This window comes from Pyxicephalus adspersus, chromosome 1, assembly GCF_032062135.1.
Source record: "Pyxicephalus adspersus chromosome 1, UCB_Pads_2.0, whole genome shotgun sequence".
Taxonomy (NCBI): domain Eukaryota; kingdom Metazoa; phylum Chordata; class Amphibia; order Anura; family Pyxicephalidae; genus Pyxicephalus; species Pyxicephalus adspersus.
This window is the reverse complement of record NC_092858.1, coordinates 143,403,503-143,427,406: the sequence shown is the minus strand read 5'-3', so window position 1 is coordinate 143,427,406 and position 23,904 is coordinate 143,403,503. Positions and strand designations below refer to the sequence as shown.

Genomic DNA, 23,904 nt, shown 5'->3' with positions numbered 1-23,904 from the left:
ATAAGACACTGTCTTATTTTTTTTGGAAGGCCAAAATATGCTCTAGGGCTTATTTTCAGGGGGATGCCTTATTTACCCATGAAGAAGACTACAGTACACAGTTATTGTTAATAATAATAATGTAAGTAGGTGGCTTCTTTTCACTAATGTGTGAGTCCTGCAGGCTTCCATTTTCAGGAAGGCTGCACATAGTTTACATTGGCACCTAGAGCCTTAGCTAGATTTATATGTTCTGTCTTTAACATGGCAATACAGGAGCACATCTGGCACTGACTGCTCTGCTCCTAGCAACACGTGCAAACTTCCCCTTCACAAATCACTGTGCTGATGCAACTCTTTCTAGGCTACACGCCTTTTGTCCCTCGCATCGCCCCGTAGCTGGCTGACATCACGTGACCGAAGTTGTATCGCATGAGGAGTGCGGGGATCGTGAAGGAGCTGAGCGGCAGCCGAGTGAGTGATATGAGGGCTGCGCATGTATATCAGACGGTGTGTGCAGTGCTCGGGGTGAGGACCGGACACCCTGCAAGACAGCTGCCACACTCTATTATGTACTGACAACATGTTATATAGTGGAAGTTTCATAGGTGACACATTGCACACATGTATGCTGTGCTGCTCATGTACAGTATAAGGCTTCTCCCCTGTTCATGTGTATGTTGACATTCGCTTATAATGCATTTTTATACATTTTAAGTTTTTTTTTCCTAAATGAAATCAGAGGTTGCTATTGGAAACTTTAAAAAATTCACATTCCATGTGTTCCCATAGGGCCTACACAGCACTTTACTGCCTTTGTCCAATTTAATATTATTATTACACAATATTTATAAAGTGCTGACATTATGCAGCGCTGTACAAAGTCCAAAAGTCCATAGTCATGTCACTAGGTGTCCCTCAAAGAGGCTCACAGTCTAATGTCCCTACTATAGTCATATGTCTTCAATACAGTCTAAGGTCAATGTTGGGGGGAAGCCAATTAACCTAACTCTCCTCCAGGAGAGTACCTGGAGGAAACCCATGTAAACACCTGGAGAACATCCAAACTCCATGCAGATAGTGTCCTCGCTGATACTCAAACCTGGGACCCAGCACTGCAAAGGCCGGAGTGTTAACCTCTGTCCAATCAGTTGTCACTTTTCTTTATTAACTAATATAATAGAACCTTCCTAGGTCACACATTGTGCACTGGGCTGACCTTAGCAGGATGTACCTGGGATAATATAATTTAAAGAGGAAATAAACCTAAAATAATTAAACCACACATACCTTCAATCCTGCAGATCAGTCTATCTGTCTAGGAGGTTTCTTCCATTGGGTCCTTTATCACCCGATCTCACACTGTGCAAGCGTGAGATTGGCAAGTTTTTTACCCTATTGATGAAAGGGCTCCTTCTGCGCATGCTCGAGATGCTGCAAAAGGGGTGTTGCACAGTGCAAAAAACACTGACAGCTTTTTTACTTTAAAAAAAAAAGGGTTGTCATCCCTTTTATGTAAAGTGAAAATTGTGAGTTTAGGTACACTTTAATATACTGCACATTTTTTTAGTGTTCTCTGCAGCTCCATTTAGCCTGGCCCATCACCTTTCCTCTATTCAGTCCTGCGCCGTTCTGCGAATCTTCTTCGTCCTGGCGCAGAGGAAGTGACGGAGCGCCGCCATCTTTACTCTTCTTTTTCGGTCTTCTTGCTACGTCACTTGATCTCACACTGCACAGGCACGAGATCTGGTGATGTAGCCCGAAAAGAGAGTTGATTTCACTGCAAACGTGAGATCGGCATCTCTTTCTCCTTAGTGAAGAAAATGCCCCTTCTGCACATGCCTGAGATCGGACATGTGCAGAAGAAGCAGCCAAGAGCCTCTCGGAATGCATGACGTATGACGTAAGTATCCCGGTATGCTCTAAGCATCCATCCTGTCGGCGATCAAGAGGAGGAGGTGAAAGATCGAGAAGGTGCTTCACTTTTTTTTGTTTTTTGTTTTTTTTAAAAAAGGTGTTGCACTTATAGAAAAAAAAATCAGATTTTTATTTTATATAATATGGTTGTCTACCCTTTTAAATAAAGTAAACATTTTGAGTTTAGGTGTGCTTTAAATTAAAGCTTTCCCAATACAAATGTGTCTGTTGTTGCATGACCACTTGCTATTAATGCTAGTAATGCCTCCTTGCTGTGCTCCCTGTGTGGCTCCAATACCTTTTGATTCACCACCCTTTTCACCAGGTCCTTTTTGCCCATTTTGTTTGATCAGGCAAGAGTTTATTCACTCCATGCAGCCTGTGCATGCATTTTAAAAAAAGATTGCAAAGAGATAAATGTGTCCTATTGCAAAAGGAATGTCGCCTGTTTTTTTTTTTTTTAGTCCCACTTTGAGGATTGCAGCAAGAAGATCAGCATGGTATCTAAATAGCTAGAACCTTTCCTAAAAGTTTTATGATAGAATAAGGAGTGAGTGATTGTTGTGGGTGGTGATCCCACCAGCATCCTGGTCAATAATACTAAAATACAAGTAACTGTTGATACACTTGCTTCACCCATGTGACTTTGGGGATGATAAGTGAAAGCACATACTGCACAGGCACTACCTTAAACACAATTTTGCTAGCCACCATAGGGCTACATGAAATTTAGGATACTCTGTAGTCTGACGGCTTTGTTCTTCAGTAGTTACAAGGTTAATAAATCTGTCATTATTGTTCTTTCTTTTCCCAAGTACAAGAATAATAACTACCTGTAACCTATTTTCTTTACAGATACAAAATGGCTCTTAATAAGTCCATGCACCCAAGAAACAGATATAAGGACCGTCCTCCAGACTTTGCCTACTTGGCTTCCAAGTATCCAGAGTTTAAGCAGCATATCAGTGTGAACTTGACTGGGAAAGTGAGGTATGTTACTCTTCCTTTACTTTGAATTTAATTCAATGTGAGCTACTTTCTTAACTCCCAACAACTTTACAAATGTACACCTAAAGCACACAGCCTGCTTTTTATCACTTCTCTGCTCTGGGTCACTAGAAATGCTTGTTGAAAACATAGTAAATGTATTCATAAAAGTGTAATGGAAGCTTTATCATGTTAATGTTATTTCAAAAGATATTTTGGGCAGCACAGTGGCTCAGGGGTTAGCACTCCGGCCTTTGCAGCACTAGGTCCCAGGTTCGATTCCCAGCTAGGACATTATCTGCATGGAGTTTGCAGGTTCTCCCCGTGTCTGCGTGGGTTTCCTCCCACATCCCAAAAAAACATGCAGTTAGGTTAACTGGCTTCTCCCTAACAATTGACCTTAGACTACATTAATCACATATGACTATGGTAGGGAAATTAGATTGTGAGCTCCTTTGAGGGACAGTTAGTGACACATCTATGGACTTTGTACAGCGCTGCGTAATATGATGGCGCTATATAAATACTGTATAATAATAATAATATTTTAAAATCTGTAGTATTTATGATTTGTGCTATCCCCATCTCTTATTCTATTTCATTGCCATCCTCGATTTCAATGGACACTATGGGCCTGCTTTGTTAACCTCCCTGGCGGTATGAATAATGAGTATTTGTAAATGTAAAAGCGGTACATTTAAAATTACGCATTATTTAAAAATTTTCTGCCTGGTCCTGCCCTCCAGGCTAAGGCTTGCGAGCAGATGCTTGGCCGGCATCTGCTTCCCCCAGCCTCGCGTCCCCAATGTTCACACACCGGAGACACAGATGCCGGCTGGCATTTGTATAGTCTGGTGATGCTCTGCCGGGATCGCCGGGGGAAGCAGGTGCCAGGCAACGCTCGAGGTTGCTGCTGGAGGACGCCGCTGGAACGTGGGAACCAGGTAATACTTTAAAACTCCCTGGCAATTCCACTCCAAGTGTGGCTCAGGGTTACCGCTTTTGGCACTGAAAATTATCCTCCAAGCCACACTCGGGAATACCGCCAGGAAGATTAAAGACTGGAGAGGATACATTTAAATCAATGAAGTTGGGCGATCCAGCAAACCTGGAATGGATCTGGTCCAGGATTTTAAACATTTGCTAGCAAATAGCAAATTACTTTGGAGAAATCTATTCCAGGTTTGCTTGATCACCCAGCTTCACTGATGACGAAGTGAATGATGATGAAGTGTATTCTCTCCAGCCTTAGAGAGCTTTAATAAATCGGGCCCTATAAGTTGTCACGTCAGTGCACATTTCAAAGGCATGGTGGTACATTGTGATCACTGTTAGGAAAACTTCCCTGAGAAATGTCATAAAGTCATCGCTAAAGCACAACTTTTTTTATACTTCTTAAAAAAATGGCAAGTGTTTGTGATACACAATGTTTAGCAAATGAAATAATTCAGCTATGGTTTCCATTTATTCCTAATGTACTCATTTTTTTTTAGCTTGAACTTTAAAGACCCTGAAGCTGTCAGAGCCTTGACTTGTACTCTCCTAAAGGAAGACTTTGGACTGACCATTGACATTCCCCTGGAAAGGCTTATTCCTACTGTGCCCCTAAGACTCAACTATATCCACTGGGTGGAAGATCTCATCGATTACCACAGCTCCGACAAATCTACAGTGCGACATGGGATTGACATAGGTACAGTAACTTTATTGTCACAACTACTTTGAAATAGGCTATATGTGTTACGTGAGACCTGTAGTAAAGGTAGAAGTCACTTCAAACTGTGTATATCTGGTTTTGTATACATCATATTTTCTGATAACACATATTAGGGATCACTACCCACAACAGAATAGGAGGAATATTTTCTAGGGCTACTAAAGGTAACTCCAAAGTGAATAGCTGTAAAGGTTTTTAAAATATCACCTTTGGCCAATTAGTATTGTAGTACAGCTTTCCTATCCAAAAATATTAAATGTTAAAGGGTACATTACATTGTGAAGCAGTACAAGGTAAGGTGCTGACAATACCCAAGACATAAGCATCCAGGCTAAGTGGTATGGCCCATCAGGTCATGAAGGAATTTAAAGATATGCTCCCCAGACTGGGTAATGCAAAGGATTTAAAAAAAAAAAAAAAGCCTAAGTTGCCACACAACAAAGAAACTGTGCACAAGGAAGCACACATGGACATAGCACACATCTTCTTTTACATGAGGTTGTCCAAACTGACATTGTAAATATATGCTGGTTATACAGGTTTGTTCAAAATGGTCTGCATTTTGTAGTTGAACTATGATGCTATATCATATGTGTACTATATTAGTTATGTAATAGCTGTATATATATATATATATATATATATATATACCTAATAGTAAATATTACTTGTGTTGTTATTTTTTTTCTAATAGGTGTATGTTCATGCATATGCCTAATAGTAAGTAATATGTTGTCATTGTCCAGTAGTATAATGTCTTTCACTTACCCCTGAAGAAGCCAAGTGGCGAATTGTGTCAGGATAAAAAAACGTTTTTCATTTTTGTACACTTATACTAGTATAGAAAAAATCTTGTCTAGTTTGAAAGTCCAGATCCCTTGACAAGTGCAATGGGGTGTGGACCTAATTTGTATCTTTTGTATACATACATCTTTGTTTATTAATCCAAAGATTTATGTCTAATTAAGCCCCTGTGTCTCCTTTCTTGTCTAGTTTTGCTTACGTATATTTAGCTATTTAGCACAATTTGACCCTTTTGATTGCTCTGCTTGCCATTGTTTTCCTACTTACAAAGATAATCAGTATTATAATAATCAGTATTTTCCATTTCTCCTGTCAATCAAATAGTATTCATGTTTTGTCTGAATTCATTTAATTCATCCTCTTGGAATCAAGCTTTTGTGACATCTAGTATGAAGGATAGATTTTCTGCACATTTTAAGTTTTTTTTAGGTTTTTAGTATAAGTGCACATGCACCCATTCTCTATTAGGTGGTGCAATAATGGAAAATGTTGCAGTTCAAATAACTGAACTGAAAAATTACTTAAACTTTGTTGACTGCAAAAATTAAGTCATCGATGTATCACATAAAAAATGGATACCCTAATATGTAAGGATTGCTATGTTACCAGAAAAGATATAGAGAGGTTGACCTATGTCCTTACACATGCTCAGCCTAAGAAGTTGTCTGATGACAGCCGGGTGGCTACTGAAAAGTGCTCGGTGGTGCTCCTGGCTAAAAGGGGCCTGGATAAACACTGGTAATGTAACTTTTTTATAATTAGTTGCCATAAATTTTGCCTTATGATATATGGTATGTGGTTCACTAGATATATAAACACAGGTGGTCAATGCATGCAAAGAAAGTGAGTCTGACAAGAAGGAATGGAAATTAGAAGAAATTAGAAGGAAAGAAGTATTATTTTGTTATAACAACATATCTTTCAATTCTTTGCAAACAATGTTTAGGTATTCTTTGTTTACTCTTTTATAAAACCTTATGAGGTTTTAAGGCTTTAATATGTGTATGCTTTTTAAAACAGAATTTACATGTTTGTTTTATTTTGATTTTGACCTTCACGTCAAACACTAGAAAAGTGTTCATAAAGTGAACATCCTTCATATTGGTGGCGATATACAATCTCTTTACAATATCATTTTTGTTTTGAACAGAATTCACCCAACTCTCCTAAGTCAGTATTTTCTGACAGGTTTAAATATCTCTTGTTTTGGGGAGCCTATCATCAGAAGGGTAATGTTTAGGTTCCTTCCCCTCACAACAGATTGCTGCACTTCCGCAATCTCTTAAGAAGACAAGGGCATCCAAAAATCTAACGTTTTTAATACAGTAACACAAGCCAAGCCATTAAAATATTATAATTCAACGTGTTTAACAAACACTTTGCTCATTGAAGTACCTGACTTCTTCATTTTTAATGCTGTTTTCTTAGACACTCTATTCATAGTTTGGTAAATGAAACATATCAGGCCACATTTTTTAAAATATTTTCCGGAGTTTTTTTTAGAAGTGCTTCTAACATATGCGTAAATGCACGCTTTATTTTGATTTTTTGTTTTCTTACCCTCTAAAGTGAGATGAAATATAACAACTAAACATCAGATAACATCAGATTTTAAGACATGTGGATTGTCCTGTTCTAAAATAAATCTTCTACTAGCTGCAGTGTTTTGTCTGTGCCTTTGATCGTTTATTCATGGCTAATATAATGGTTTGCCCATATGCCCCCACAACTTAGATGTTTGCCCTCTTTACATAGTGTTGACCGTCTCGCTCACATGTCACTTCCTGCTGGGCTCCTCCATGCTGAGCTGCTACCCCTTCTTCTTGCTCACCATCTGCTGCAAAAGAGGAACCTCCAGATCTCTGCTGCTTTGTAGAGTCGGCAGTTGTTCCAAGTCTTCTAATTGATGATGTGGCTGCTCCAGTGTCTTCCTTGAACCCAGTAATGTTCACTTTGCAAACGTTTGGATTTGTCTGAAAGCTGAAGGTCAAAGAATTTTTAGGGCATACATTTACAAATCCTGATTTGTTTTTAAGGGCTTTTTAATCTTAGGATTTTAGCAATGACACATTTTCCTTGGTTTCATTACCATGCTCCACAGCCTTGTACTTAAGTAAAATATACGTGCATTAACAAAATTACAGTTTGTAAATACAAATAAGGCTTTGTGGAAAAGTGTAAAGGCACTCGGTTTTGTTTGTTTTAAAATGTGCTTTCAGTCCAGCTTTTTCTGCAATATTATCACAGCCGCTTTTTTTTCCCTCTGTTACTCCCTTTGGTCAGTCTTCCTGAATCCTTGGGAAAATGCTGAAGGGCACTGAATTTGTATCTGCATTTAATAGTCTGAATGTGCCTTCCGTTAAATGGAATAAAGATATTTATTTTAATTCTAGTATAAAAACTAATGTCTGGTAATAAATAAAATGAGAAATTCTTTCTCTCTCTCTGTGCTATTACTACCACTACAGATGCTATTGCTGTCTAACATTTCCATGTGTGAGAAATAGTCTCTCCCCTGCTGGGCGCTATGATTCCTGACTTCCTCGCAGTTGTGTCCCTTAGTCGCACTTGTGTCCTTTCACTAAATATAAATGAAAAGAACAACAGGCTTCAACAGATTCAGTAGTGTCATTTAGAGCATGTAGCTCTTGGAGAGTGATCTTCCTTACTGTTATTTATTTGCTATGATTAGTGATCAGGTTGGTTTCTAAATTCCTATAGAAGCTTTAACATGTTAAAGTAATATCGAAGTTAGTTTGTTTAAAAGCATAGGGCTATGCACACACATTAGTCTTTTGTCGTTGGAAAGGATCCTTTCACGATCCTTTCCAACAACAAAAGACTGAACGAGTGCTGTATATACAGCACTGTTCTGCTCTGTTTTTGTCCAGTCACATCATCAGCTTCTCTTTACCCTCTTCATTCTACAATGGCAAACCGAAAGCTTGAAAAGAAGACTTTATGCAGTACTTATAGGTGGTGGTGTTGGTGGCATAATAATGTAAGTTTACATGAATTAAATTATGCTGGATGACATTCATCCTGAAAGGGGAGGTAGTGCTAGATTAGTGATTGGGTGAGACTGTGGTAAACAGTGCAAGAGAGTAAGGCTATGTACACACCTCCGAGGATTCTCGCCTAATACGAATTCATGTGCTGATCTTGGGTGAGAGTCTGACGTGAACAGTGGTCACCCAGCGTTGTTTATGGATCCATGAGCGACCGATGGGGAATGACTGCAATACAAGTCAAGCGAGAAGAATACAGCTGGGGGGTGCTTACTTGTTCTCCCCTTTCTCCTCTCCGTAGAACAGAACGGGCATTGTGTGTACAGTGCTCGTTGGTTCATCTGCCACTCTTTGTTGCTAGAAATGATCACAAAAGATTGTTTTCAGCTGCATCTGGAGCTTCTGGGGAACCAATTTTTTGGCCTCCTGATTGCACTTCTAAGAAGCTGCTGCAGAGCAAAAATGTACAACCAATGGTGGAGTGCATGCATGTAGACTAGAAGCGGCTGATATAATGGTGTGAATCGGCAGCATTGAGCTTAAAAAAATAAAAATAAAAAATGTGAAAGCGGTCAAATTGAAATGTATTACCATAGGCCTGATTTATCAAATTGGCATTATTGAGGTGCTTAACACTCCTAGGTGGCATATTAGTATTACTGGACGATATCATACATAGACAATATCAACTTTTTGTTTTACATCTTTTTTCATGTTTCTGGTAGCAAAACCAGGGGCAAATCTTGACATTTGCACATAATGCAGTCAAACAATTAGTTTTCATGAAGACCATGCTTCTGTGCATCTCACCCACCTACTACAGCACCAGCCTAACTCTAAAGTGCACAAGGTTCCTTTAATATTTTTGTGGTATTTTATGCTAATGTGTTCACTTGTCCATTATAATCACATTTTTGCTGATTTAAGCATTATTTTCAAGCATTAGAGATGTGAATATCCACAGCACAGGTCTCATTTCCATAATCATACCAGTCTGCTCTAATGTTCAGTTACATATTGCTTTTGGCTTTCAAACCTTGAAAATCACAGTTCAGTGCCCCTGGAATCAGGCAATAGGAACATCCGTGATTCCCTCTAGCACAGGCAGCCATGTGTGAAGACTATCCAGGTTGTGTGTCTGTGGTGTGCGAGGTTCCCTGTCTCATTCCATTTGTTGTGTCAGAAGTGCTGCATCACCACATATTGCTGAAAGCTTGTCTATTGAACACTCTCACTGAGCAATTAACAATTCTAATATCATTGATTTCTTCTCACAGACCAACTCTATTTTATTTTCAGCATTTTGTTGTAATTAGAGAGGAATATAATTATATTTATATATGGATTTTATTATTAAATAGAAAATGTAATGTCTTAGGCTTCATTTTTTTTAATTTACACATTTATTTTAAATGCAAAATATGTGCATATAATTGAACACAGAATAAAATAGTTGAGGGTTAGACCTTATGTCAGTTTTTTATTGCTGCCTGTTTCCACACAGTATACAGTATTTATCTAGCGCCATCATATTACGCAGCGCTGCACAAAGTCCTTAGTCATGTCACTAACTGTCCCCCAAAGGAGCTCACAATCTAATGCCTCTACCTCAGTCATATGTCTTTTTATTAAAGTCTTTTTGGGGCAGCCAATTAACCTAACTGAATGTTTTTGGGATGTCGGAGGAAACTGAAGTACCCGGAGGAAACCCACACACACACTAGGAGAACTTGCAAACTCCATGCAAGTGTTACTAAGACAGAAATAGATAGAACACTTTACATTTTAGAATTGTCATATGCATACACACACTCTACATATGATAAAGGCTTTCCAGGGCACTATGGGTTAGCCAAAAACCCAGCATAGCAGTGGTTCTCTCCTTTCAGGCTACTGCATTTTATTTAAACCTTGGATATGGTAGATTCACGAGGGATGGGATTTTGATCTGATTTTTTTTTTTACTTGTGTATGTAAATTTTAACATAAAGTAGACCCATCCATCCATTGCCAAAGCACTGTGTATCATATTCACAATAAAATACTTGTTTCATGTGTTTGTAGCATTTCAGTTATGCCCATTTCCCTACAGCCTCTTTCAAGCCACTTCATTTCTGCATGAATTACTCCATTAATTAGTGCATGGCATTTCTAATGGTGGGCTTCCTACTGGTGAAAACAGAGCTCCTTGTTTGTCTAATGTGTTTTGAATCAGCCACTTGTAGTCTCCATCAGAAGGACTGAAGACAGGAGACGAACAGGGAGCAGGGGCTAAGCATTGTTGCACTATACTAGGCAGTGCATATAAACAGGATGAAAGTATACTTAAAATGAAACTAACACTACAATTTTTAAAATGAAAGGCATCTTTATTAACAACAAATGCCTTATTATTGGCTTCAAATTCCTTAATATGGTGGTGGTTAAATAGCCATTAATCAAATATTAGCTTCGGGGAACCTGTTCCTTTTACATACAAAATACAAATAGCTTGTGCAGATTTTATACTTTTGTTATATCAGTATTTTAATTAGAAACGAGTTTTCCTTTCAAAAAAATTGGTGTTAGTGTCTGTGTATTGATTTGCAGTTCAGTCTCCTTCTAGGAATGTAGCTGTAGGTTTTTGTCTCCATGATCTATTTTTGCGTTATGGCTGAAATCTTCTCATAATGCATTTGGCATAGATTTCCTCCTTTTCTTCCGTGTCTATTCCGTTTGGCTCCCTGCCTGCTGCTTCCTGCAGTCATTTCTTCCAAGTTAGAAATTAAACTGAATGTCAGCATGTGATGAGACATAATGGGGTCTGCCATCAGACCGATGTTCTCCCACCTCTTTCCTACTAAACACATGTTTATTGCACCTCAATATGGCTCTGCTTATTTCTTTGGGCTTTCTAAATAAGCATACAACTTTTCATTAATGCTTTTTAAAAAAATAATTGCTTGTAAAATAAATGGGATATGATTTCATGCAAAATATTTTCACGGTATGGACAGGTTAAAACCATCTGTCACACTTGAACTCCTGTTTGTGACAAACCTCAAAGACCTGAATAGTCCCCAAGACATAATCTGACTTTTTCTATAGAGAACAGTTACAATACTTGTTTTTAGTAGTATGGAAATGTGCTTTCAACCAGAAAGTTGGAAGAAGCCTATGATTTTTAGTTTATGGTGACCTCTCATTTCCAGCTTGCTAAAACGTAGCAAAAAAAAAAAATCCACCTGTAAAGAATTAAATTATATTCACCATATCTTTATAGGGTGTTAAAAAAACACCCAGTCACATGAGAAGGGTGGCAGCAGAATGCTGGGAGCGTCTTACTTGCAACATTAGGAGAACTGTGTTTTCCAGGTCTTCCTGGCAGGAGGATCACCCTGGATCAGTGAACCAGGGTTCCTCCAGAAGTCCCTTGAGCAATGAGCAGTTTGTAACTCTTAGGTCAGTTTATTAGATACCAATAATTGTTTTGGCTCTCTAAAAATACGTTACTTCCACTGACCACCACACTAATGTACTGAGAATTATGGATATAGTAATTATAAAAGGGTTCCCTGAATACTTGAAAGTTATTACAAGGGTTTCCCCCATGTTTAAAAGGTTGAGAAACACTTTCCTAAAAGGTGCTTACAGGAACAGATAGAAATGGGTAAAGGTGAGTATATCATCTCATTTTACAGGTTTTGCAGCAAAGGAGGGGGACAAAAGCTTTACCTCTCCCATTCTTTTCAAAACCTTATAACTTGTAGACTAGACTGCTACTAATATTTCTCAATTTAAAGCAGACCTGGCATGATTTACAAAGGGAAGACAAGCATCAACTGGGATGAGACTTAAGCTTGATTTGATCACTATGACTGCCTTCCTTTAGATGGAGAGAAGGCATTTGATTGTGTGCATATCACAATTAAATTTGGTTGCCAAGGTTGGTTTTTGACTACTATAATACGCATGCCCTACTGCTAAGATTTACACCTCAGGAACACTGTCTAAAGAGTTCAGTGTAAATAACCTTTATTAAAGGGAGATGCACCCTCTTCTCATTCATTTTTGTTTTTGTAATAGCAAGGATTAATCCAAGAATTTAAAGAATAGCTAAATCTGATCACAGCAAAAAATTTGACTATTAGCATGACATTACTTTCTTTCTAACGTAATCCCTGTCAGCAGAACATGAGCAGCCAATAAAGACCCAAACACTGTCCAATGGGGATGGAAGGAGACAGCAACATCATCCAGCACCTGAAGAAGTCTGGGTACACACGTGCAATAATTTGTTGTTAGGATCATGTGTGATCCTTTCCAACGACAAAGACTGAATGATGCATGAATGAGCGATGTACATATAGCACTTTTCTGCTCTATGGAGAGGGGATGGGGAGAACAAGCAACATTACAATCCTTCATCGTTCCTGGATCTGCCAGGACGGATCCATGAACGACTAACGTTGTACACACGCCATATTCTCATCCGATATCAGCCCTGAGGTGATTATCGGACAAGAATCATCTGAGGTCTATGGAAATCTCTGTTAAAATTATCCCTAATAGCTTCTATTACAAACTAAATAACCACATTACTTAAAAACCCCATAACCAAAACATATCCGGTGTGAGGTCTTTAAAGACACATCTGGTTTTGGACGTATGCAGTAAAAAATTATATGATTCCAAGCCACATCATACAGTCTCGGGAACCATTTAACAATTTGCTTCAGGTACAGCCCATAACAACAGTATTGGCCATTGCTACCTGACTGCACTAAAGAAGGAATGCTCCACACTAAACTCAACTTATTTGACAAGGATAAGAATAGCAAAAGCAAGACCCCATACCAAAAAAAAGAAATTTCTATCCTTCCCATTTAGTCTCTGAAGCTTCTCCTGTGCAGCCTCACACCATCCAACCAGATATCATTAGACCAGAATTATAGGTCTCCTTGCAAACAGAGGGAAAGAGCACAAATCCGTATCAGCAACGAAAACTACTTTCTTGTGATGCAAAGGCTAAAATATTTCCTTCAGCTGGCAGCTAGATTGTAGGGGGTCAATACAGTTATTTTATTTGTTTGGTTTTGTTTTTGCTCACTTTAGTCTTGTGTGTTGAAGTCTGCATGTTACTTGATGAACCATAGTTCTTGGCTTGACATGAGGTTGTAGGATGTGTGCCAGCCCCACTGATTAAGTTTTAATGTAGTCAATCTGATTAGTGGTGTAGGGGATGACTAGTCAAGCAGGATATCCTCCACCACAGGCATCTTATCCAAGTAAAATATTTAGCTGGATTATTCTATGGAAGTTTTTAAAACTGGGCTGTTTGATTCAGTGCATTCTTCAGACAAATGTGTGTAATTATTCATTTAATACTTTTGGATGGATCTAAGTGGGATGACAATTATTTATTTGGTATGAGTGACAAACCGGGTTAATGTCTCTTCTTCAATGAGCAGAGAACCCATTGACTGTATATAAAACAGTAGTGTGCACCTTCCTCTCACACACAGTTGTTGCTGTAGACTGAACAGGATTCATTTTGTTTTATGCAAATGTGTTACATGTTCATCAAGTACTTTACACGGGTAATTACTGCAGATTCAATTTAGGGTAATGTCAGAACTTTAATAAGGCATCTGTGAATGGTCCTGGCTGGAACTGTTTTTACATGTTCCAGGCTGTGCACATTTCTTGTGATGTGCTTATTTCTTTTTTAGTTGATGGGCATGACCTACTTAGTGGCTCGTGTCCTAGCAAGAGAACAAGGAGTAGAAACGGGGAGTTTTTGCTTTTAGTTGGTGTGCCTCAGGTTTCAACTCTTTGAACCTGTTCCAGTGTTCACTGGATGGGCTTGTTGGGAATAACAGTGCCACAATATTTGTGATATTGCACGCAGTATGGAAGAATTTACAGCTGAGGATGATGCTGTGTTTTTTTGTTTTGTTTTTTAAACAAGGTGTCTTTGAGTGTACCTATAGTCAGATTTCTATTTAATCCACGTATGTTCTCATTAAAAATCATAATACTGTTCTTATTATTAATAAACAGAATTTTTATAGAGCCAACATATTACACAGCGCTGTACATTAAATAGGGGTTGCAAATGACAGACAGTGACACAGGAAGAGGAGAGGACCCTGCCCTGAAGAGCTTACAATCTATATCCTGTAGCCACAGGGTCATTTATGAATGAAACATCTAGAGTCTAGGGTCAGGGTCACTTTAGAAATCTGTAAAATGGATCCTTTATTTTATTGGGCTTTATAAAAGTTTTCCTTGAAAATTAGGCACACTAATCCTTTGTCTTTTATTGTCTTTGTCTTATTACCTAAATGCATAGTATAGACAATATAGAAGGGGTATTATTGTTACTTTCTATTAGGCAGCTGGGTAAATGAATAATATAAAGCTGTATTTGCTAATGAGATCTCCTTTCGGTTTTCCAAGGACATGTCTATTGCTGGCTTTGATTCCCATCCATATGTTTAATATTTTAGTTTCCTAGCTGTGCATTGATTTTTCTTACTAATTGTGGGAACACTTTCATTTTCCGAGATTTAATACATTTAATTCTTATAATTCAAGACAAAACTTTTTTTTTTCCTGTGGAAAATTTATGAGATTATTTTAGGCTAGGCTTTAGTAAGATTAAAAACAGAACAATAATGTAGTTGTTTTCATTAAACATAAAACATAACAGGAGCATTTCGGTGTGTTGCTAAATATAAGCAGATACAATTTGCTTTCTGTTTCAGTTATGAGCAGAATATATCTTTGAAACCCCTTTTCAGGAAGATCCAGATCCCCCTTTTCCCTTCCTTCCTCCATGCATTTACCACAATTCAAAAGAAATGCCTTGCTCAGCTTTCTTTTACTTTTTGTCTCATTCTGCCTTCTGTTTCGCTTGTCATCGTGGCTGGTGGGTCCAGCAGTGGACCATAAAGTGGCTTCCTTGTGACTTATTGATGTTGTACAGTCTGAGAGGACCCTGCTGCTGGAGAACCTATAGAAAATGTTCAGGTCACATCTGCCGCTACGTAAACACCTTTTCTTCTACACCAGGGGTAGGCAAACTCAGGCCTTTAGGACAGATATGGCCTAGCCAGTAATCTGTACCGGCCTAATGCCCCCCTGGTCGGTCCGGCCTTATCCCGGCTGGCAGGGAACGACAACCCGCAGCTCCAGAGCCACATGCGGGGATAAGGGGTAAGGGGACATTCCCTCTCCTCCGTATGCATTGTGGAGGAGAGGGATTTCTCTTCAGGGACATTCCTGGCGTCGGGCAGAGCCATCAGCGCAGGACTTGAGAGAGAGAGTCCGGCCTAGTGTGCATTCCTGACCTCCTAAAATGGCCTAGTAGCCAAAAAAGTTTGCTGACCTACAGCAATCACAAATGAAGACATGGAATCTGGCACCTCACGTGACCACACAATTAGGTGAGTATTTTGGACTTTTAGGAACTATCCAGAGATAACCCGAATTAAGCTTTTAGTAATAAAGGGATCTTTATCTGTATATATTTGTTTTATTTTTTTTTGTTCTGTTATTATCAAGCGCATAATGTTCTATTAGGTTTAGAGAAAAAATGAATATCCAGAAACTTTGCTTATGATGCTGAAGATTTGGGGACCATAAATCTTAAAGTGAATGCAATTGCTGGGCTCTAATTATGTTAAAGTCCTTACCAAACTTCTTTTGGTGGTCTACAGAATTTTTAATGCAGGGTTTACTACATTTTAGCAAGAGACATACCAGAAAATATGGTTTCCCCCAATGAATAGAATTTTATTTTGAACTGAACATTAATAATATAATATTTAGTTAAAAATAATTTTATACATCTTTCATATTAATATTTGTCAGCTGTTTTATGTGTTAAAGAGGAAGTAAACCTAAAACTACCCATACCCAAAAAAAATCTCTTACCTTTAAACCCGCAGATCAGTCTGTCCGTCGGGAGGTTTCTTCCATCGCATCCTACGTCGTCCCGATATCCGTCTTGAGCCCCAAGCAGAGAGAGCACCAGGCGCCTCCATCTTCTCCTCTCTTCTTCCGAGTTCTGCTTCCTAAGTCACCTGATGCAGGCACGAGATCGCGTGAAAAAACTTGCCGATCTCACTTCGCATGCGCGGAATCAGCAATTTTTTTTTCTCCTCCTGTGCATGCCTGAGATGCGTGACATAGGTATCCCGGGTGGCTCTGTGCTCCCATTTATTCATGATCGCCTAAATCAAGAAGTAAGGAGGCAGTGCTGCACCTCAGAATTTTTACTTTAAATCAAAAGGTTGTGTACCCTTTTATGTAAAGTGAAAATTCTTAGTATTGATACGCTTTGACTGTACTTTGTATATCATAAACCAGATTCTCCTAAATATCAAACTTTAAGAAAGATAAAGAAAATCTGCTTTTTATTTTTTGTCATCTGTATTCCTTTTGGAAAGATTCTCTGTGTGGTCACCTGTTTTAAAAGTGATAGGAAATCTAGTAAAAACTGACAAGGTAAAAAATATGTCTGGATGTTGGTCACATCTATATCCAATAAAAAGGCCATAGTTTCACATTCTTACAATTTCTGTCATATTATACTGCCTATGGTGTCCATACTGACGTTGTTTCATGGGCCTTCTGTTGTTTACAGGTACTGGAGCATCCTGCATCTATCCATTGCTGGGGGCCACGCTAAATGGCTGGTATTTCCTTGCAACCGAAGTGGATGACATCTGCTTCAATTATGCAAAGAAAAACGTAGAGCAGAATAACTTGGCTGATCTGATTAAAGGTATTTATTATTTACGCTGGTAATGTGTTTGAGGTATGTGTTCTCTCTTTACATTGATGGCAGTGCAGTATTGCCACATACAGCCTAATATTCAATGTTATTTAATACATCAAATATATTACTGTTTGATTGAGAAGTAAGGTCTCCATCTTTGGCTGAGATGGCTGTACTCTAGCTATCTTAGAAATGGGTACATAGAGCCTTTTGCAGGTAAAATGGCTTCCTAATACGTGTTTCCAATGAGGTCAGTTTTAACAGGTATTCATGCTGTGCTGTGTATTCCAAAATTTTTTTTTCAACTTAAGTAGTGCATGGTGGCTCTTTGCTGATTTACCTGGTTTTAGCAGAGGAAAAACCTCACTGGTCAATATCTCGTCTAATGCACATATGTGGCTAATCAGTACTTTAGGTTCTTGAGTGACTTAATATTGAGTGACATTCTTCATTTTTCACTTCCTCCTTGCAATCTTTAGCCATCCTGTTTGGCTGGGCTGGGATGACATAACTCCCATGCTGGCGTATGGGAATTCATTCAGTCCTGGCAAGTTTACAGTCCTGGTAAGTGGGATTGCTGGGAATCCTGGCAACCAAATCAAATCAGACATTCTGGTTTTAATCAAATGAATTCTGATTTTTTTTTAAAGTGACGGTTTGTTGGTATTATTATTATTATTATTATTATTATTATTATTAATAATAATGTCTTCCTTGGTACAATAGAGGAAAGCTAGCACAAACATTTGTAATAATCATGAAGTAGAGATATAAGAATACACTGCAGTCATTGAAATGCTAGAAGTAGCCCTCCACTTCTGAGTTTTAAGGATAAGTGGGGGGAATCATAAGCTGTATATGGGGTGGAAACATGTCTTAACACAGGCTGATATAATGGCGGGTTGGTAACCGGTTAAAATGCCCTTTATCAGAGTATATGCTTGTCATTAGCAATGATGGGTGAGTGATGAACAGAATGTAGGAGAAAGTTCCAGAGGCGAAAAAAACAATGGAAAAATCCTGTATGCAAGAAGGTTAAGGGGTTGACAAAAGAGGATGAGGGGAGAATGTTGTTAGCAAAGAGTGGAGATTGTTTTTAAGGTGTTATCTGGAAATAAATTTAGTTATGTAGGGGGGAGACAGATTGTAAATATCTTTGTAAGTGAGAAGAAACTTAAAATATATATGTTGTATGTGAGCCAATGGAGAGGCAGCATTAGAAAAACTAATGCGGTTGGATGAGTTTTTAGGAGTCAGTTAGTTTGCAGGTAGGCCACAAAGAAGGCTATACAGTTATCTAGTTGGGATATAATGAGGGCATACACAGCTGACCTAAAAGGAGCAAATGTGAGAGATGTTTTTTAGATGAAGACTAGAGGAGGTGGTCAGTCTGTCGGTGCACAGCATAAATAAAAATGGTGAATCAAATATTACAGCCAAGTAACAGGTAAAAGGGGCAGGAGCAATGTTAATTGTTATGTAAGGAAGGGGAGTTGAATCGTGCGTAATAATGGAAATTTCTGTTTCATCTATATTAAGTTTAAGAAGGGGAGAGGAAGAGAAGGGGGAGAGTATATGAAGGAGATGATTAAATAAAGACAATTGGGTCATTAGAAATTAATGTAGCCAAATCATCAGAAGCAGAGAGATGGTAATAATGGAAGTCATATGAACTGGTAAGTGAATGAAGATTATATGTATTAATGGAGAAGAGAAGGGGTCTGGTTCTTGTAGTACTATCAATAAAGAATATTGCCTTAAGATTTAGCAGGGGAGGTAATAAGCAACTGCTCACTGGCAGAAACTAGATTGAAGGTGACTAAAGAGGGATAAATATAGAAATATTGTACCAAGGTTAAGTAAATGTGATGTTTCAGTAATTTTAAAGAGATGGGCAGAAGACTGAGACTGGTATTCGGGGTGCGCAGCAGGGTTCAGTAAAGTATTAGATTGTTTGTTGAGTTTTATCCTAAAGCAGTAAGACAAATGCTTGATGCATTTTGACTAAATCTTGGCAATTAAAAAATTAGGGTGCTCATTATTTCTTAGTTTGATGCTTAGTATTTTATTCAGAGGAGGATACATCCATTTAGGACATTCCTAGGGGACAATAGAAAATGCTATTACTCATGGAAGTATTTAAAAATAATTTCGCTCTTCCCAATAATAAGGGTGGGTGTACATTCATATTACACATGTGCAGCTTCAGCCTATTTGGTAAGTCACACATGAAACAGTGGCAGCTCCATTTGATGGATGGGGTTTTTAACTTCCCATAGTTCCTAGAGAGACTTTTTTTTTTCTAAGTATGGCTAGCTCACAAGAATCACTATTACCAAAAACTGTAATATGACAACGGTGGAAAAGTAATTCCTTATCTGCAGACCAATTTATAGGTCTGGGGACAAACTGCATTTAAATGTGGAGCAGAATATTAGGGCTTGTTCACAAGACTGGTAGATTTGCTGTTAGGTTGACAGATATTTACATGGATTTACACACTGACTAAACTGCTGTAAGAGCGTTTATCCATCATTATAGGAGATGTATAAGAAGAAGAAAACACATAATCTGTTTCGTACATCTTTCTCTCAGCATTTTACTTTTCAGCCACATAAATGGGACTTTCTGGGTGTTTAAAAAGCTTTCTCCTTTAAATCTTTGGAGGCGGTTAACAGGAAAACCAACCGTGAGCGACAACATGAAGCATTACAAAACCGGGATTGAAGCACTTCTCTGCACAAATGCTTGAAAAGCTCCCATTTATTTCCATTATAATAGGAGGGCTTTTCATTCATTTGTTTTCTCCTTCTACTGGTTAAACATCTATGTGAACCAAAATAGGGGCATGTGAAATTAAAATCATATCAATACTTAATGCATTCATTGTATTACCTGAATACATTTTAAAAAATACAATATTTTTTATTTAGTTTTATAGCTAGTTACAGCCCTAAACAAATGTTGACCCACATCAGATCTTGTAATATTACAACCCCCATAACATTAGAGGGCAGCAAGGTCAAGGTATTCAGGATGGGTTTTTAGACAGTGCAAGCTATGTGATCTCATCCAGCAATAAACAAATCCGAATTTCTATAGTCTCGGGGAAATATATGAAAAATCCAATATATGGACTTCTGGAGTTGTTTTTCATTTAATTATCAGCTATACATAAACTGGAACTGTGTAAAGTTGTTGGTAAGTATATATTATTTTTTCTACGAGTCTTTAGATGACGACATGGCTCCTTTTTCATCTCTCTTCAGTCCAGCTCCTGCTGCTCCTTTAAAAAAACATAACATTACACAGACATCAGTGTTGGCCTTGTAAACCTGCAATGTAAAGTATGACAGATGTGGACACACAACTATCCTTTGATTTCACTGGCTGCTTGCCATCACATAACAGCCATCACATGAGAGTTCAGAGATGACAAAGCAGAAGGGGACCACACATGAGGTTAAACCATGCTCTATTAACAAAAAGGAAATCAAATTTGTCATTGTTCATTTCTTTACGTATCAACCTGAAACAGCTCCCTGCCCCAAAGCTTCATCAGAGTAGTCCCTGGTGACACTTCACAGAGTCATTCTATTCTTCTCTCATTCTTTGAGTTTACATGTATAATTAATGTATCTGCTGTTAATATAGGGATCTGATGGGAGTAAATGGATGTCATCGCAATGTCCTACATTTCTTCATTTTATTATGCGTTTCTTTTAATTCTTCAGCTCTAAAAAATATGACAAAATGTAATGTTTTGTGTTTATTTGTATTGGTAGAATACTATAATAAAAACAACCACACTAAAAAAATAAATCAGCATTAAAACAGAAAAATGGGCAAGCAGAGTGTTTAATCCTATAAACAAATAACGTTTAGGAGGTTTGTCTAAGGCAGGATGAAGTCACATGTACTGGTTCCAATAAGAATAGTAAATAATATTACATGGCTAAGAAACTAATTTAAATTTCCTTGTAATTCTATTTAAAAGAATGGTACAACACCGTGATTTAGCAAGCAGCTTTTGCAGGAGTGGAATGTGAAGGGCAATGCATGCAGTAGAAGAGTGTAGAGGGTAAGATGGCAAGCAGTATGTGCAGAACAGGATTGCAGAGGGTTTAACAGATATTGGGCAGTATGTGCAGGCGAGAAGTGTGAAGGATATAATGGTAAGCAGTATGTGTCGGATAGGAGTGCAGGGAGTATGACAGCAGGTATTATGTGCAGGAGTGATATACAGAGGGCATGACAGTGGGCAGTACATTTTGATGCGAGGGGGGGGCATTATGGGCAGAGGAGGAGTGTAGAGAGTGTGGACAGTTTCTGCAGGGGTATGAAGGTTGTTATAAAGAGGGGCACTAGATGCGGGAGAATAAGAAAGTAATGTATGCTAGCAGGTAATGCTTTCAGGTGATGAGTGCTTGGGGTATGACTTTTGTGGGGGTCAGGGTGGCAGGAAGTAGACTTTTGGTAATGGAAGAGAAATATGTGAAGATAGTGATGTGTGTTTAGCATTTCTGCCATTAGATTTGTGTCTCGCTCTGGGTAGCAGTTACTGTTTATAAACTCTGCTGGGGCTTTAAAATTACATTGGTTATATCGTTTTGGGTAGCTTTAAACCATCCTAAATCTTTGTAAATTTAAATTAACCCCATAGTATATTTCATTTTTCTTTTTCAGTGGTTAAAGTTCCCCAGAAAACACTTTTAATGGATGCGTTAAAAGAAGAATCGGGTATTATCTATGATTTTTGCATGTGCAATCCTCCGTTTTTTGCCAACCAGATGGAAGCTCAGGTACGATAATCTCTAGTTATTCTTCAATGTCAATCTTTCTGTCTATTGATCTTTTCATTCCTCTGCGATGAGCCTAAGATTAGTCGTCCCTGGTAATTTTAGTTTTTAATATCAGGCAGTAATACAATCTTCATAAGATTGTTATTAGCCTAAAAGGGTGTTGGGAGAGATTTTTTTTTAGTATTAATATTATTACTAATTATGTGTTCATAGAAAAAAAAAAATCCTCATTTTAGAGTTTGTTGTGAAGGATTTTAGCAAGTGTACTTGGATGGATCCTAATTTATATGTAAATAGATTGCTGATGTGCTTCACCGACTTCACCTTTATAGAAATGGGACAATGATGTACTTAGCTTGATTCTTTATCTTGTTTGCTTACATCAAGGACAGGTCCAGCTTTTGTTTTACACTTTCACTATGGGTCATATTTTTATCATTCTGTGGAAGTATAATATAAAAATGTATACATAACCAGTCAAACATTCTGTGTTGCAGGATTTCTATGTTGAACATAGTGATAAGTTTACTTCAGTATAACACACACTGCAAACTCTTGTATGCAGTAGATGTCTGATCTCAGAGTCATGTAAGGTTACAGATTCTGATAAAAGTCCTGTAACTGACAGCTTGCCTGAGGCCTTGTATCATAAAAAATCACTATAACCATGGAAACTGTTAGGCCGTATGAATAGCTGTGTTTCTACATTGATATCCTCCGCCGTCCTCACAGGGAGTGAACTCCCGAAACCCTCGTCGGCCCCCTCCAAGTTCTGTGAACACCGGTGGTATTACCGAGATTATGGCAGAAGGGGGAGAGTTGGAGTTTGTGAAGAGAATCATCCATGACAGCCTTCAGCTAAAGAAAAGGTTAAGGTGAGTGGGCTTTTTATGCACTATATTACAATATTATATTTTATTATTTGTATACTCATGTCTGTACCATCACTTGTTTCACAACCTCTAAAATCAACCAATAAATGGGTGTTTATAATTAATGTATTCTTACTGCAGTCACACAGACCCATAGATGCCTACATGTATAACACTAACAATAAAGGAGTGACGCTGGGATCAGTTTATTGTATGGATTTCTCTATACAGAGTTAAGATGTCAGTTAAGTTTTGAAAGAGAAAACCAACCGTGTAAAGAACTTTATCCATACATTAAAGGCCCTGGAACGCAATACTGGAGTCTGTTTTTTAATTTATAGTAAAAACTGTAAACTATGGCTGACCATTTTTAAACATTAAACCTTTACAAAAAAAAAAAAACAACTTCTCGCTCTTAACGTAAAGTGTTCCCTATATTTAAACAAAAGTCTATCTCTACTGGTATTTTTGGGTTTTCTATGCAAATTCCTACAAAACTTTTTCTAAGGTAGTAGCACAAAACTGAGGTGTAAATGACCGCAGTGCCAGATTGTAGGTGACATTGCTGGGGCAGAAGGGTATCCATCCTTTCATGTTGCTTGAAGCAATTTATTTTGGTTACAGCTAGCAAAATCCCTATTTAATGATACTTGTTACTGCTTTGGAAGCAGAATTTGTGCTGTAATCCTCAGCAGAACTGTAATCAACAATACACAAAAAAAAACATATGTTAATTTTAGCAAAGAACTGCTTCCTTTTTGGTTTGTTAAAGAGACCCTGTTGCCAGAATATTTCAACAAAATTATTTTCAAGAGATTATATATGCCAATGTATTTTATGCATAATATTTACCACTCTTCAGACATCTAAAGGACTGGAGGCTGCTACTGTGTGCTGCCATCATGGATGTGATTTTTAGCAACCTGATCAGACTCAAAGCTGTCAATTGACACTTTGTAGCACTTCTTTTTACTTCTTTCCCAGCAGCTATATTAAAGGTTATGTAGGAAGGTAAGGGGAGGATTAGAATAGCTGGACCAGCACAGTGATT

The 23,904-nt window shown here is 38.1% G+C and overlaps 1 protein-coding gene across 2 annotated transcripts in view; it reads left to right on the top strand.

Annotated features, from left to right (window-relative positions):
* Positions 1-347: 347 nt before the first annotated feature.
* METTL16 (methyltransferase 16, RNA N6-adenosine) overlaps positions 348-23,904 on the top strand; it is a 41,135-nt gene continuing 17,578 nt past the window's right edge. The window contains exons 1-6 of one of the 2 annotated variants that reach the window (XM_072429842.1): positions 348-453; positions 2,752-2,886; positions 4,377-4,576; positions 17,045-17,185; positions 21,866-21,981; positions 22,714-22,856. In XM_072429842.1, coding sequence (XP_072285943.1) covers positions 2,759-2,886; positions 4,377-4,576; positions 17,045-17,185; positions 21,866-21,981; positions 22,714-22,856 — 728 coding nt within the window. In that variant the 5' untranslated portion in view covers positions 348-453; positions 2,752-2,758. Of the gene's footprint in view, positions 508-2,751; positions 2,887-4,376; positions 4,577-17,044; positions 17,186-21,865; positions 21,982-22,713; positions 22,857-23,904 lie in introns of both variants that reach the window. The other variant, XM_072429835.1, reaches the window with a different exon arrangement.